Source organism: Natator depressus, chromosome 16 (assembly GCF_965152275.1).
Source record: "Natator depressus isolate rNatDep1 chromosome 16, rNatDep2.hap1, whole genome shotgun sequence".
Classification (NCBI taxonomy): domain Eukaryota; kingdom Metazoa; phylum Chordata; order Testudines; family Cheloniidae; genus Natator; species Natator depressus.
This window is the reverse complement of record NC_134249.1, coordinates 17,427,695-17,444,295: the sequence shown is the minus strand read 5'-3', so window position 1 is coordinate 17,444,295 and position 16,601 is coordinate 17,427,695. Positions and strand designations below refer to the sequence as shown.

General features: G+C 38.7%; 1 protein-coding gene across 3 annotated transcripts in view; it reads left to right on the top strand.

Annotated features, from left to right (window-relative positions):
• The window catches only part of CCDC180 (coiled-coil domain containing 180), a 39,979-nt gene that overhangs the window by 7,876 nt on the left and 15,502 nt on the right, over positions 1 to 16,601 (top strand). For 2 of the 3 annotated variants that reach the window (XM_074973536.1, XM_074973538.1), the window contains exons 8-22: positions 837 to 932; positions 1,892 to 2,055; positions 2,314 to 2,433; positions 3,361 to 3,440; positions 3,953 to 4,041; positions 5,976 to 6,098; positions 7,414 to 7,587; positions 9,023 to 9,138; positions 9,715 to 9,841; positions 10,302 to 10,341; positions 10,434 to 10,804; positions 12,138 to 12,355; positions 13,051 to 13,226; positions 14,592 to 14,772; positions 16,159 to 16,305. In XM_074973536.1, the coding sequence (XP_074829637.1) occupies positions 837 to 932; positions 1,892 to 2,055; positions 2,314 to 2,433; positions 3,361 to 3,440; positions 3,953 to 4,041; positions 5,976 to 6,098; positions 7,414 to 7,587; positions 9,023 to 9,138; positions 9,715 to 9,841; positions 10,302 to 10,341; positions 10,434 to 10,804; positions 12,138 to 12,355; positions 13,051 to 13,226; positions 14,592 to 14,772; positions 16,159 to 16,305 (2,222 nt within the window). The remainder of the gene's footprint in view (positions 1 to 836; positions 933 to 1,891; positions 2,056 to 2,313; positions 2,434 to 3,360; positions 3,441 to 3,952; positions 4,042 to 5,975; positions 6,099 to 7,413; positions 7,588 to 9,022; positions 9,139 to 9,714; positions 9,842 to 10,301; positions 10,342 to 10,433; positions 10,805 to 12,137; positions 12,356 to 13,050; positions 13,227 to 14,591; positions 14,773 to 16,158; positions 16,306 to 16,601) is intronic. The other variant, XM_074973537.1, reaches the window with a different exon arrangement.

The following is a 16,601-nucleotide window of genomic DNA, read 5'->3' as shown; positions in this document are numbered from 1 at the left end:
AGCGACACATATACAGCAGCAAGAGGCTTGTGTGCCCAGTGCTGTTGTTTAAACGGGGCCTGGGATTTGGCTGTAAATATCTAAGAGGAAGTTGATTCAAATGTTTCACTTCGTTTGCAACCTGTCTGTGGTGATCTACAGCAGTGGCTCTCAACCTTTCCAGACTACTGAACCCCTTTCAGAAGTCTAATTTGTCTTATGTACCTCAAGTCTCACATCACTTAAAAACTACTTGCTTACAAAATCAGATGTAAAAATACAGAAGTGACACAGCACACTATTACTAAAAAATTGCGTACTTTCTCATTTTTACCATATAATTATAAAATAAATCAATTGGAATATAAATATTGTACTTCCAGTTATGTGTATAGTATATAGCGCAGTATAAACAAGTCATTGGATGACATTTTAGTTTGTACTGACTTCACTAGTGCTTTTTATGTAGCCTCTTGTAAAGCTAGGCAAATGTCTAGATGAGTTGATGTACCCACCCTGGAAGACCTCTGTGTACCTGTAGGGGTACACATACGCCTGGTTGAGAACCACCAATCTAAAGGGTGAGGTATATTAAGTAGCAGTTGATTTTAGTAATGGTTGTATCAAATATTTTAGTAACTATGTTTTTATTAAAGGTGTCAAATTTTAGAAGAAAAATACAATAGTTTGTCTTAAGTCATACATCCAGCTTTAAATCTGTGCTATGACTATGTATTTCAGTCAACTGAATTTTTTTTTAAGGAAACAAAACATCTATGTCTTATTTCAGATCTCTTGTCTTAAGAAATACGGATTTTTTGGGCTCTTTCTTTTTTCTCTTTCCTTTCATTTCCCAGATAAAAGATTTACTGAAGAAACATACCAAGATTCTGGAGGATATTTCTTATCTCTTACCCTGTGATGTTCACAGGTTCATACATACTGAAGCCATGGTAAATCTTTCATATTGATATGCAGTCATTCATTTGTCTCAGAGGCTATATTGAAAGTAGCAAGATGGAATATTCCCTATGTACTATAAGGAGTGATTAATTTTCTTCCTCTTTCAGTTGGGAAGTGTTAGTCACTCTTCTACCTCTCTTTCAAACTTATCACCTTCTTAACAATGAAAAGATACAAGAGCTGAATCATCATTTCTCATAATGTTTTTCAGCTGCAGTTCCCTCCATGCAGGTGCTGTCTTATCTCTCTGACATACATCAGTATTTTCCAGTACTCAACAAATCATTCCATTCTGAAACATATAGGTCCATTTTCCATACCTTTTTACTGTCCATTAAGGAAAGAAAATATCCTTCACTTTTAATATGTACAGTTCCCTCAAGCTAAACGCTGACAGCGATATGATCAAAATCAGAGCGTTTGCTCACTCGTGTAATTCAACTGGACATACTGTGTGAAGGCTTTGCTTTCAACATATTTTTATATTTATAGCATTTACCTTACTGGATCATACAGCTGGGCCATTATCTCTAGTAGTCTGCCTCTAAGGCTGTGCCTAAGCTGGCAGTTTTCAGGAAATCTCCCACTGTTGCAGCTCCACAGCTAGGGGAGATTTCCTGACTGTAGACAAGGTCATCACTGTCTAATACCTTGTGCTTCAGAGAAAGTTTAAAACCCTCCCAAATTACATATGGCTATTGTGCTATGTCTGAATCAGTGACTTCTTGATTTGTTCAGTGCTGTTGTTCAAACATATCAGTCATCCCAGTGCAGGAGGAGTGTTCTCTATTGTACAAAATACTCCCCATTTATGCTCCCCATTTTCCCACTGTCTCTCTAACAGTCTCTTCTAGTTCAGTGCATTGCGCTGGATTAAAAAACTATAGCTGTCAAATTTTTGTATGCTTTATGCTGCTCTTTATTCCTCTTTGTATCTTCCAATACACAGATGATAAACCAAGCCCTACTAGCCAATCAGAGGGCAATAGCCAAGTTGTTTGTTAATCTGATGGAGGCAGACCTGAAGAGGGAGCTGTCTCAATGGTTCAAGTGGCAAGAGAGGCTGAAGGACTGGAAAATCATACAGAAGGACTATGTGGTTCGCAGTTTCAGGTCTGTAAATCTGCAACAGATTTATATTTTTAGTGGGATTGAAACCAAATGACCAGACCCCATTTGTGTTTCTGTTACAGAATAATCTTTGATTCTGTTCTCTTTGTAAAGCTAACATTGTTCTGGCAATTATGCTGGCATTTATACTCCTTTTTAGTAACTGGGGTTAAATCTATGTGGTTCAAAATAACTTTTAGATGTCAAGATACAAATTGTCCCAAACATACCTTTATTTAAATGGTTACTTGTGTCCTGCAGAGAATTTATGGCAAGGAAGGAGGTACAGGAACCCACATCTGTAAAAAGAGACTTGGAGAACATGATAAAGGACCAGATTTCACTTAGTAGAAAGAGAATGGAGCTTCTGCAAGTTCTTTGGTATGAAGTGAGAGACAGAAAAAATAGTGTTTCTTGCTATAGTGAATAATGCACCTGATTTACCACTGTAAAATGGACCAACACAGTACTAAATGAGCCCCCAAACTTCTTTTTATCTTTCACCGATGGGGTGATGCTCATGGTTTTCAGTGGGCAGATTGTGTTGAATGAAGGGGTCATTAAATGTTTCATTATTAGCAATGTCAAGTAGCTGGAAGTAGTGATGTACAGGGACGATAAGAAGGAGGGAAAGGGGAGACAATTGGCCCGGGGCTATAGCTCAGGGCCCCCCATAATGTCTGTAACATCCATGAAAAGTGAAATGGAAGGGGGTGGGGACCCTGCGAATATGATATACCAGCCCCCAAATTTCTCTGAATAGGCCTGATGTAAAAACTCTAAAGAGTAGAAATCAATGGCTCTGGAAGTACAATATAAATAGTGGCAAGTCAGGATGAATGGGAAGGTAAAAATCCCACAACCCTAACTTGTCCTGACTGAAAAGTTTGAGTTCCTCTCTTGGGAATGGTGTGAGATTTTAGTATATATAGTAAATAATCAGCAGAGGAGACAAAGGAAATCTCATACAATATATCTGGGACACCCTCCATTCTAAATCAGAAAAGTTGCTATGTGTATAACCTATTAAAATATTCTAATTTTAAAATAATGATTCCTTTTCATTTTAAAACTAACATAGCAACTAAACAGATAACAATTCATCTGTTTTCCAGAAGGTAGCTTTTTTGCACAAATTGCAGCCATCTTTATGGTTTTGCCTTGCTGATTTGGCTGCAAATCTGTCTTCTAACAAACAGAATGTGGAAAAGCAATAGTGCTATTATATTACTTCACAGTTTTAACCCATTGAGAACTGAAATGGATTATGTATGAAATGTATCTGTCTCTTCTTTCCTATTTTGGTAGTGATTTGTTGCCTCCGACACATTCAAAAGCGGAGATAAATGAATGGTATGAATCTCTTGTGGCTTTAAACAAATATATAGGTAAGCGAGGAATTCATGACAATGAATTGGGATTTAAGCAATCATTTTATTTCTAAGGCCATGATTGAACTGTACCAGGTGTCTATACATACATATGCTGCCCTGATCTTGGTCTCTCCGTTTTTTTTTCTCTTTAGAACAAGGGGGAAAAATGATCTGAAATGATTCCTTCCTCTACGTTTTGCAGTATGCCTTGTCTTTCTATATGTGTGTCTTCTAGACTAAACTTTCCAGGCAGGAACTGTCTTGATAGTTGTAGCCTGTTTAACAGCGCAAACAGTGTTGGACTGTAATAAAAATAACAGTTCACCATTACTAAGCATAATGGCAAAAAGATTTGGGTAGAGGCAGCCGAGTGATGTTGGCTGGTAATGCCCATATACGAGAGTCAGGTATGCCACTAGGGTAAAATGAGGTTAGACACAACTGTTCAGTCATATTCACATGTGCTACAATGTGAAATGGTGAAGTCTTCACACTGGACTCTTATTTCCTTTCCTTCTTTTCTAAAGACACCCATAATGTGCAGCATATGATGATCATTCGCATCCAGTATGAGAGAGTTTGCCAGGAATGTTTGGCCAATGTACAGCTATGCAAGGTCAGTGTCATGAGAATGAAAGTTGCTGAATTTGGAGACCCAATGAAGGATTTTGGTAGCAGCAGATCATCTAGTATAACATCTGGTTTGAGACCCACTATTTCAGCGTGACAACCCAAATTACTCACAAAGTTCTCTTTTATCCTGTTAGTCAAAAGTATGTTGTGTACTTTACTTCACAATAACATGGTATTTGTATTTGGAACGTGTAGAATAGCAGCAACAAATACTAATTTAGTGGAGGGAAGATGTTATGCTTATAAGAAGCACACAGAATCTTTTTAAAGGGGATAAGGCAATAAGCTGCATTTATTGAGAGTACAATTTAAGCATTAAAAATCAGCATATGCTTCCATTCCCCCACAAAAAAAAATTTTAAAAAAAAGGTTCTTCAGCTGGATCTTATAGTTACCAGTCCTTAGTGTTGCTCGGTCAGTTCCAGTGGCCAGCTGAAACTGCACACGAGGGAGGGGAGCTTGGCCTCTGTCAAACACGTTCAAAGCTCCAATGTTGCTGCAGAACAAACCCAAAGTCCCATGGCAATACACCCTTCTTTTATAGTAATAAGTTCCCATACAAGTCTATGGCCCTTGCTGTGTCACACTGGAGCTGTCAATCATGATTTATTCAAGGTTGCTCTTAATTAGTATTATTTTGAGTTGTTACTGGGAAGATCCGCAGCTGTTTCTTATCTCATCCCTCTGACTTAACTCCTTATTTTGTCCCTGGGTGTATGCCTGTGCTTTAGTGTCATCAATCTGTCATCCAGGTGATTCTGATAATAAAATGTGCCTCTCCACTCCCCTCTTGACTATCCGGCCCAGCTGTCTCTTCTCAGTTAATCAGTACACCATACATTTTTCATTCACACAGCAAACAGTAAATAAGGCAATAATTACAGCCATAAAACTTTTGTCCTTCTAAGAACAATCATTAACACAATCAGCAAAGAATAAACTCAGAGCAATTTCTTCTTACTAATTCAAGGCTACAATTTATTCTTACTAATTCAAAGCTAGCAAAATGGAGTATAAAGCAAAATAAGCAAAATGAGTACAATTTACTCAAGACAATTTCTCCCCATTAGGCTTTTGGCCTACAAAGACAGTCCACTACTTAAGCTAGGAGATTGAGAGTCAGGACTCCAGCATAGCCATGGTTCGCTCTGTGGCCTTGGGAAAATCATTTAACCTCTATACCTCAATTTCTCCATATATAAAATGGGGATAATACTACTGACCTGCGGCATAAGGGGGTTTTGAGGCTTAAATCCACATTTGTAAAGGGATTTGAGAGTTTTGGATGACACAGACTATGTGTAAATACAAAGCATTAATTATTTACAATTTTCTAGTATTTACAATTCAATCATAGGACTCAAATATCACAGGCATTCATTTTCTGAAACTATTACTGATTGTTATAAACAGTATGTCATCAAAGACTTAGTGCTCTTCCTGTTGGAGGGGTACACAACTCCTCACCTTGCACATCCACTGTCTATTCCCAGCTTAATTTTTCCTCCACTTAGGGTTTCCTCAGGAAAAGATACTGAAGTTGGATATTTATTTCTGAAACTACCAGTTCAAAAGAAAAGAATGCATGTTGAGGTTAAACAAACTCTGTTGAACCATGCAATGTGTTAACTGGGATGCCAGGTACATTAGAGAGATAAGGTGGGTGAGGTAGTATCTTTTATTGGACCACCTTGTGTTGGTAAGAGAGACAAGTGTTGAGCTTACAGTGAGCTTCTGGTCCAGACCTGGAAAAGAGCTCTGTGTAGTTCGAAAGCTTGTCTCTCTTACCAACAGAAGCTGGTCCAATACAAGATAATGCCTCCTCTACCTTGTCTTTCTAATATCCTGAGACTAGCACGGCTACAACAACACTGCATACCCGGTACATGTCAGTAATGTAATATTCCTTTCCTTTAGGATAAACTGTTGAGTTTAAAAGTTTGCACAGAGAAAGAGGCTGAAAAGGTTGTGAATCCTGACTTCTTCAAGATGGTTGGAAGGCTGCAGAGTCGGTTTGAACAGGAGCTGGAGCAGATGGATGTACGTTTACTAAGGCCATTCTTTTTATTGCATCCTGGGAATAGTCAAATCCAACATCTATCCTGCAGTCTATGCTGGTTTAAAATTTCACATTTCATTTCATTATTCTACTGATGCCCTGTTAGAGAGTGTGCAATGATATCATTGACTACTTATCCTGTAAATAGAGACACTTGAGGCGATTCAATGATAGTTCATAACTTCTGGTTTTACTTTTACCATGACTATATATGAAAACAACTGGCCTGTTGTGCTCAAGGTTCTAGATGGCTAAATAATTCAGGGCTCATGCAGAGCTTAACTTTGTGGTTGCTACTCTTGTGAGGGATGGATGGTCTTTTAGCTGAAGTACTAGCTGTGAATTTTTATTCCTGACTCTGTTGCTGACTTGTTGCGTGTTCTTTGAGATTATAAGATGGAATGTGATGTATAAGTGCAAAATATTATTATTTTGTTGGCCTCTTCTATTTGTTTACACTAGCTATTGTTTTTAACTTGTGCTAATTCTGTGCTAATTTATATGGGAAAGGAGGTGAGTTTCCGGTATTATCCACCAACAAAAGATGACGTGAATATTTTTTTGTGTGGTAAATGAGCTGAGCTTTAGCCATATGTATATGTTTTATTTTGATGTATTTACACATGACTGTTAGATGTCAGAAAGCTATTTTTCCATCCATTGTCTTGGACTAATAAAGCATTATAGTACGTATACTGATATCAGTTATAAATATCATAATCTGCAAAGTCATCTGTGAGGCTCATCCACTTTGGCACTTTGTTTTAGATTTTATCAGTGGTGAGAAAAATGTTCACTGAATTTACAGGACTGGAAAGGAAAAAAGAGTAGTCCAAAATCAGAGGCTGTGCAGTTGTTCTTTCACACTCTGTGTTCTAAATATCTTTCCAGGTTCTCATACCTTGCTCTTTGTCATGGTACCTAAGGGCTTCCAATTTCTGAAAAGTAGGTGTTGGACTACTACCCCCCTCCAACACCCCCACCCAAACAGCATTGCGGTGCTATCTTCTAATCGTATGATATGTCATTGAAAGTGGTAATGCTAGAAATTATATTGTTGATGGTAATATAATTCCCATTAGCACAGTTGCAAGAACAGATTGGATGGTAGTGACATGAAAAAAGATGGTGTTCTCTGATTCTTGCTGTACTTTCTGCTTTATCAGGTAACTGTAGGATTCCTCCAGGCAGCCTTGGCAAGTCAGCTATCCCCCTACTACTCATGCATCTCTACTCCCAGATATCAGTCTAATAATAATTTAATGATAATTTGTTCTATCCGTTTGATTGTTTTAGAGAGACTTTGAGGATCTGGCTAAACATATTGAACAGGGTTGCAAAGACTTGTACAAATATTTCCAGCAAGCTATTGTCCTTTGGGATGAACATCAGCTCAAACTGTCCCAGCAAGAAAACGAGCTTCAGGTGAAACTGAATGAGTGCCGGGGGAAACATGAAAACCTAAATCAGGTACAATCAAAAGTCTAAAATGTTGGTGTGGTGTAAAGAAACCACTTCCAACAAAAAGATGCTATTGATATCCAAAGAATCCTTTATAGCAAGTATAACTTAAAATGGGAGTGTTTCTAATGGTTTCTGCGTTTGGAAGGTAGCTGCATACTGCTAAGTGTATTAGTCTAATATCTGATACATCCTCTGAGGGGGACTATATCTTATTATTGGCAGGGGAATGACCTCATTTATCTAAATTGGTATTTTCCAGCTCTAGCAACTAGAACCTTATTATTACTCATATGCGGTTGCATGCACATTCACAAGGAAAGTCTTATGCAGTTACAGAACCATGCATGTATATTGAGTTATCACATCATATTTGTGTTCTGTGGCTTGATAAAAGGATATTTTCAGGGCATTGTTCAGAATCTTTAAATGATTTTCGTACCTGTCAACTTTTGGAAAGAAAGCAGCATGGTCTCCCCTCTCTATGTAAGATCACTTTGCCCCTTCTGGAATGTCTTGTGCAGTCTCCCTGATCTCCCTGTGCCTTTGGCAGAGGAAGCAGTAAGTGCCAATGGTGACTGAATTATTGGATATAGAAGCCTAGTCTGGATGTCTGTTGTTCATCAATCAAGATCTCACTTCTACCAGGCTTGATAGACCCCCAAAGAAGTGGATGAGGTAGTGCTGCTTGATGATGAATTTACCAGGCCAAACATCCCAGATGGGAACTGAGACAGAGGTGTTCTCACATGTTATCTAGTCTTCACTGTTCTTTTGCCTGGGCAAATTCTACCCATTAGAATCTTCAGTAACTACTTTGGTCCTGAAATGATGGGCCACCATGACTAGTCCAGGTGTCAGTGAGACTCTGGAGGTAGCTGAGGAATCCATTTTCTCCGGAAGCAGAGGTGAGTCTTTGACTCTTCCTGTGGTTCACTGGAGTGCCAGACTGCAGTGAGTAGTTTTGGTGAGCTGAGATTCACATCACTTGCCTTGGCCAGTGACAAATGTTGTGTTTGCAAAAGAGCAATAGCCTTGGAGTAAATGCATGTAACACTCACAAGGCATGTGCTAGCTCTTTACAATAAGTTCTTGATAGCTTGAAACTGAAATTCTCTTACCTTATATATATTCTTTCCCTCCATTATTCTCTTTCATACATGCACGGGTAAATACACATAGTGCTGTGATCACTTATTCTTTTTTAACGGGCACTGATGCCTCTGATTTGGGGGAAAACATACTGTCCGTAAATAGACATAAGGAATTGGAGACAAGATAGATCAAATTTTGAGCCTCAATAATGCCCCTTTAAAGTATTATCTAATGTATAATTAAAATACAGACGTGTACGTGAAACTAATTACTTGAATCCTAAATAGATATGAAATATTTGGGCTTCTTACAGCTTTATGCTTATTGTTTGTTTTTCATATGGGCCCAGATAAGGGAAGCTAATCTGGATATAATTTTGGACAAGCTGAGAACACAAAGCTCTGAGGGAAAGCTGAAGAATCTTTTAGGAAAGGCCTTTGCTTCTCTGGATGACATTAGAGCTGGGTATGTATTCTGGATTGTAGAAAATGTGACAAACATTCCGAGTGAGGGATGTCCAAAGCTTGATAAGACCATTCCAATCACATTTGTGTTGTATTTTGAATGCATTTGTAGAAAAGCCAAAATTACACTAGCTACTTCACCTTCAGGAAGACTAACGTCAAATAATGTACTCTCCTGTCTTATTGCATTTGCTCAGAGTGGGCAAAAAACTGTTGGCGCAAAACTCTGCTTTTTTAAAGAGTTGGGGGGAAACAAACAAACAAATAAATAAATATGTGATTTTTAAAAAATGTCTTTCATTTGAATTTCTTGGGTTGACATCATTAGTGTTGTGTATTGTGCTAAGCTAGTCCAGGGTATGCTAGCATAAAAATTAATGATTTAATCACAAGAACATTGCAGTAGCCCTGGAAATTAAAGATCTTAGATAATGGACTACATAGGTCAGGAAATTGATTTATGCCAACAACTTCACTTCTAGATCACATATTAGATGCAGATGTATATTATGTTCACATTTAATTTTTATTATATTATGTAATGAATTCTCTTAAATAGCAACCTGGTATTTGACAGGTATGAGGCCTTTCACCAAGACATTGTGAAGATAGTAGCGTCCTACCCAGAAGCTATACTGAAGGAATTGATTTCTTATAGTGCATCCATTGGCCAGTATTTTGGCGTAAAGGAAGTCTATAAACAGGTATAAAGACAACAAACTTCTTATGATTTGAAATCTGGCTGATGCATTGTTGTTTCATTGTTGGGGATCTTGCATTCAAATCCATTTAGATTTGATCAATCAAAGATTAGATCAAATGAAGAAGAGTTTTGGCCGCCATAGGACTGAGGTTCATTGGCAGAGCTGAGTGAGGGAGACTTTTTGCATCATCTGCCCACACTGTGCTTACCTCCATCCTGGTCTCAAATCTGTCATTTTCATGGCCTACGTTTCAACAACTTCACCTACATTTTAAAACAGAAAAATTAGAATTAAAAAATCATTCAAATCTGGATTACATTTTAGAAATGAGTTCCTTTTAATGATAAATTATTACTTTGAACTTTCAAATGCTGATGGAGTACATTAATTTTGGAAAGTGAAGTGAATTTGATGTTATTCTAAACAAGTAACTTGTCACCTTTGTTTCTTTTTCTTCTCGATCTTACCCGGGGAGATGGGCTCTGCATATGAAGAGCAAGGTAATGTCTCAAGAGTACAAATCTTTATTTTTTTAATCTGTGCTTCTTTGGAACGTGACTGATGACATTTCTGTCTTATTTTAATTGGGAAGTATTTGTTGAAGACTCAGAAGTTGAAAATATGGTAGAGGCAACAGGGGATAGCCTTCTACAAGAAACTGAAGAAACAGAGCAACAGGCTGAGAGCTTTCCACAAGGACGTTCAGAAGCAGAGCAGCAGGCTGAGAGCCTCACAAACAAAACTGAAGAAACAATGACAGTCGAGAATGAGGAGAGCATTGTACAAGAAACTGAGGAAACAGAGAAATCAGGGGATGGGGAGAGCACAGCTCCAGAAAGTGAAGAAACTGAACACTTAGAGGACAGTGAAGAAAGTGAAGCAAATACATTTGAGGATGGAGACAGTCCTGCACAAATGTCTGAAGAAATGGATTATTTGAAAGATATTCTTCCTGAGTCTGAGGTAGGTCTAATTTCTTCATAAAAGTAAATCAGCTTCAGCACAAATGCAAATCTTTTTGATGTTTATACAACCAAAACACATATGGATCTTTCCTGTATTAGTTTAGTGACGTTCTGTAATATGTACCATTAGGTATTTAGAGCAGCTGTAGATTCTGTATGTGAGATGGTGAAGCCCATACATTAGTGCATGACCATTCCCTCATGCACTTTTCCTGTCCTTTTTCCAAGAAACAACCAAAAAGAAACTTTTCTGATGTGGGTCTGTTTCCTTCCTTCATTTAGTATTGTTAGCCCAAGGTGATGATATAACACTATCTCTATAGCTCAATGTTTTCTTTTCAGGTCTGTACTTAGTGGAGAACCTAAATGGTCAGTGCCGCAATGTAACAGAGCCTTTTATGTGAGTGGCGTGCCTCTGAATAGTTGGGAGTTGGTGGCAAGACATTAAAAGAAAGTTAACTAATTAGTGTAGTACTAGTCCCTCATCGTATGTCTGGCCTTGCCATGTGTGTGTTCTGCACATTTCAGCAGCACGATCCTGAACTGGAATCCTTCTCATCCCCTGGCATTAATGGTCCTATTAGGTCAACCCAACTGGGAACCAGTAAGCATTTTGCAAAGGTTGTCTCAGCTGAAAATCACTCTTTGCTTTGTGTATTTTACAGCTGACAGAAAGAAAAACTAGTTCCTAATTGTAATATTGCTTTGGGGACATAGGGATAGCTGAGGAAACTCTCTCTAAGTTACAAAAGAGCATTTCAACAAAAAACTACAAAGGCAATTACAAAATCTATAGTGAAACTAGACAACCTTTCAGCCCATATATCCGAGCATTTGCAGCTCATGTTTCAAAGGGATTGAAATAATAATAAAACTCAGCAAAGAGGATATATCTGTGTCCAGATCTTAATAAGGTTCTTTAAAAAAAAATCCAAATCATGCAGACCTTTTGCTGGCTATGCTGTAAAGTTTCATTTATATTATTCTTGGAGACACTGACAGAGGTACTGGTGACCTGAAGCTAGTGACCACCCTGAAGTACTAGGATATTCTTCATTTCTCTGTAGATTGAAAAAAATGGAATGACCACCTTCTACTTTTTGCCTTGCACAAACACTGCTAGGCTAACAGCAAAATATCAGCATGCTGAGATGCACAAACTTGCTTGCTCATTATAGCTTTGTTTTCCAAATTAGGAATCAGAACATGGCTCATGATTCTTGAAATCCATAGGTTCTCAACACTAACCTGTGTATGGCCCATGTTAGTAGGTCTTTAAAAACTTGTCAGTAGCAAAGATAACAAATGATGATTTCCTGTTACCTTCCTAGGTTCTGTTCCATGATTATGGTGAGGCTGAAAGCTGTGAAGTAATAGCAGAGGTCTTCACCACCTCTAGTGGGAACACTTACTCAGTCCTTGTGCATGAGGAGACAGGCAAGACCAAGACCTCCGAGATCTATTATGCTGAATTTGCAGAAAAAACACTTCCTGTGTACCTGGAGAATGTGCTTGTACCAGACAGCTTGTTTACGGAGCTTAAGAAAGAGTTAGTAGAGTGTAGTTTGTCCTTTTTTCTTTCCCCTAAGTAATTGACAAACCTCAGAAGGTTTGGAGGTAAAGTTTGAATGAGCATCCAAAAGTTATCTGAATGCTACCCCCTTGTTATTATTATTTCCAAAAGAATAATAAGAAACATTTTATATTGCATTCCATCAAATGTTTAAGTCTTATTACACATCTGTGAGGAAGGTGTTATCCTTATTTTAAAGACTGAGGCACTGAGAGGCTACTGCCTTGTCCAGTCACACAACAAAGCACTGGCAGAGCCATGAACTCAAAGCATCTAGCCTCCAATTCCTTGCTCAAAGTTCTGAATCCTATCCCTCCAAGTCCCTTTTCTTATCCTTCATTTTGACAAAGCACCAACTCTTCTGCAGTTGTATTTTAGCAGTTGTATTTCGATTGAAAGCAGTGGATTAACTATATCAGAGAAATCCAGGGCAGGATGAGTGAACTGAGATGCTGTAAAGAGAATAACAAGTTGGGCAGGCTCACATTATTTATGTTTGATTGTTGTGCGATTGGTGAGAAACCTTATCTCAGTGGAGTCAGACTCCTCAGAGCTTGTTTTTTTTTTACTGAGATCTTTGAAGAGTTTTTCTCCAAAATGAAATCCTTTGTCTCTCACACACATGCATGCACTCTGTCTCCCAAAGCAATGTGTTTGCTTTTCAATCATAGGATCCGCCTCTGCTTTTTTGAGCACCTCGAGAAGTGGTTTCTCCAGTCCTTGTCCAACTCCTGGATCATTGTAACAGCCAAGAAAGAGGAGCTGAATTCGGAACTGCAACTGCGTCTTCACATGCATCAGCCAAGGCGCGCGCACATAGAAAAGGATATCCATAATGTCAGAGCTGGTACATATATTCACTTTGGGCATCACATCTCTTTTTTAGAGCTCTCTGGGTGTGAGTCATAACGTAGCACAACAGTGGCTAGTGTTAATTGATTCAATATTGGGGAATAATGTGGGTTCAAGGGACCTTTTCTAGCTCCTACCCTAAACTTGCTAGTTTCTTACATATTGTGGGGGGGTTTTAACTTTCCTTTTTCATAGCTCACATTTGTTTTCTCCTGGTTCACACTAAGAAGAGATTCATGAATGACCCTCTGATCTGATTGTTAACAATGCAGAGCATCCACAGGTCCCACTGAAGTCAAAAGGAGCAGTGGATGCTCAGTACCTTTGAAATTCAGCTAATAATGTTTTGTTGTGGCAGACAAAAGAAAAAGGGGGGACTTTAGAATAGTTTTAGAGAAAGAAGTGACAAAGTTTAACAAGAGCCTGGATGTAGGAGAAGGATTGAGGTGTTGAAGGTATCACTGAGGTTTAAAGCTGGCCAGAAAATGAAATTTCTATCCTGTGGAAAATGTTAAAGTGTAGGAAAAAATTACATCTCCATTTGGGATGAAAAATAGAAACCTCTATATTTTTTGCAGGACGGACATTCCAAAAAATTTCATTTTAGGTCAGCTTGCTATCTGGCTGCCTGGAAGGCTCTTGTCAATGTCTCTTTCCCTCTTATATCCAGCACTCCAGCTCTCTGCCTCCCTGTCTTTCAGTCTCCCAGCTTCCCATCCGGAGAGGGCAGGTGGACAGCCAAGACGTTCAGTCTCCCTGCTTCCCCACAAGCTTGGCTGCAGCTCCCCTTCAGGCAGAGAACTGGGAAGCTATCATTTTGATTTTCCTAATGGAAAATCAGTTTTTTTTTTCAAAATTGAAATTTTCCCACGGGAAAAATTTGGCTTTGCAAAAGGAGCATCATCCATTGGACAATCATTCAGACAAGAAATTTCCCAACCAGCTCTACTGAGGTTGCAAGTCTGGGTGATGGGAAGGATAGTGGAGATGTCAGCAATGACTGAAAAGGGAGGGAGAGGAGAAAGCATAGGAGCAGAGGGGAGAAATTCACATTTTAACATATTGAGTTTGAAATAAATCCAGGAGAAGTCAGAGAGACATTCAGAGATGGGAGAAAAGTCAGGGATACAAAGGCAAATTTTCCTCTTCTTGGTGCTAATTTCATGGCTGATGTGAGATCTTGCCTGGTTTGTTTTCACCCCCTTTTCACACCACCAGCCATCTTCTACTGAGCATAGTGGCTAGTTGTTGGGGGAAGGCAGAGTCACCTGTGTTGGAAGTCAGGAGCGGTCATGTCATGCTCGGGCTCAATCCAAGCTTGAGGCGATGGCCATCTGAGAGTGTTTTCCTTTCCTCTCAGCGGAGTTGCTTCTTCACCAAGACCGTTTGGAGTGTCACTGTGCAGGGGTGGTGGAAGCTTTGACCAAGGAGAAAAATGAGTTTATGAAACTGAGAGAGGACCAAAATAACATCAGCAAGAACTTTGGCAGAAGGATCCAGGACATGGAGGCCATCTTCCTCAGTTCCACTAAGGCTGAACAGTAAGCACATCATGAGTCTCATGATTTGTGAGGTTTCCCACTCCTGGACTGCATCCTGAGTCTGCCTTATCCCAGATTTCCTGAACAGCAGCATGTATCATTGTCATTCTTTGAAGCATTTATCATACTGTTTGATTGCCAGACAGCTCATTTGACTGAGGTAGGATCATTTGATCTAATTATTGTTCTGTCCACCTTCAACTGGACAATAACTCAGAGTGGGACAATCTTTACCGGGTTCTTTTGTATAATGTACAGTCACGTGACCCTGTGATCTAAAACAGAAAAGCTTCGGCATAGAGGAACAGATACTTGTACACGCTGAGATCAAAAAGCTCATGTATCTGAGACATTTATCATTATCCAGCCTTAGTACAGTATTTATTGCTCTTCTGCTACTTTTAGGCTTCTCAGCCATGTTTTACGGCAATTGTAATAATGAGGGAACAATGGTGTGAAAAATAAAACTAAATACAAACACACTTTATCATTCCCAGGATACTAGAAGGCATGTCCAATAATGTTTGGGCAAAAATGAAATAACAAATGGAAATGACAATGTGTAAATAAATAAGAGGAAAATTCCATTTACATTCATTTATTTGTGTGCGTGTGTGCCCATCTGCATATATGTACTAACTTAGCTCACACAACTATTTCTCACAACAGTGATGGTGTCCAAACTATGGAATAAACATAAGGATTGGACCACGCTGAGTTTTTTTTTTCCATAATATCCTTTGCAAGGGAGACACGTGGAATGCTTTTCTCACTTAATCTCCATTCCTTTGAGTGACAGTCTTTGTTACAAAGAAATCCTTTGGTTAACTCAGTTAGACTCTCTGTTTCCTCTCTCAGTGCACTGTAAAACCTAGAAACCCCAGGTACTGTGAAGTCAGTTACTCCTGGTCTCTTTGGCAGAAGTAGAAGTTAATATCTCAAGACCAACACCTTCTGTGCCATTACTCTTTAATGTGTTACCTCATCAATATGAATAGGAAAAGTAAAGCCTCTCCAGGGTTTATCTCCCTGCTAAGAAACTAAAGTCATTGGTGAATTTTATAATAATTCTAGAATAAAGTAGAAAAAGCTTGTTTCATGTATCCAGATTTTATCCAGGCTACCTAACCTTTACACTAGCAGCAATTGGCAAGTTAGGTTATGATAACACAGTATAAGATTCCTCTTTCATAGCACTGACTGTTTGCTAGTAGTGTGTCTGCTGTATGCTGCCACATCAAAACATTCACAATGGAAGGGAAACAGAAGCGCACTGATTAAACTCTCATTCTTCTGGTACCTCCAAGACCCAGCAGCCTTTAAAAAGGAATGTCTACTCTTCCATAGATTTCCCTGAAAAGGCTGTCTTTTGTTATTTGATCTTAGGTTGGTTGCTCTAAGCAACTCTCTGCACTCAGAGCTACTTAATCATGTAGAAGTTATCCAAATATCCCTGCGGAGTTACCGGAACTATTTAGAAGAAGCCTTGGGGAAACTACGAGATTCAAACGTGGACTTTCTTAAAGCTTGCAGGTATAAGGGGGAGGTGCGAGTGTGTTTATTTCTATATCAATCTCTGTTTGCCTGGCTTGTATGGTTTTATTTCTCTCTCTCTCTCTCTCTCCTTGTCTCCTTACCTAAATTCTGTAATTTATTGTCAAGTCAGCACAATAAAATTCAAGTTCATCCTTTAAAAAAGTGTATTGCTAATATTATAATAGTGTTTTCATCCCATGAAAAAATATATATAATAGGGACTGTTCAGCTAAGGATTCTTTTGAGGAGGTGGCAGAACCCTAAGACAATTACTTTCCTTTCTCACCTATTGT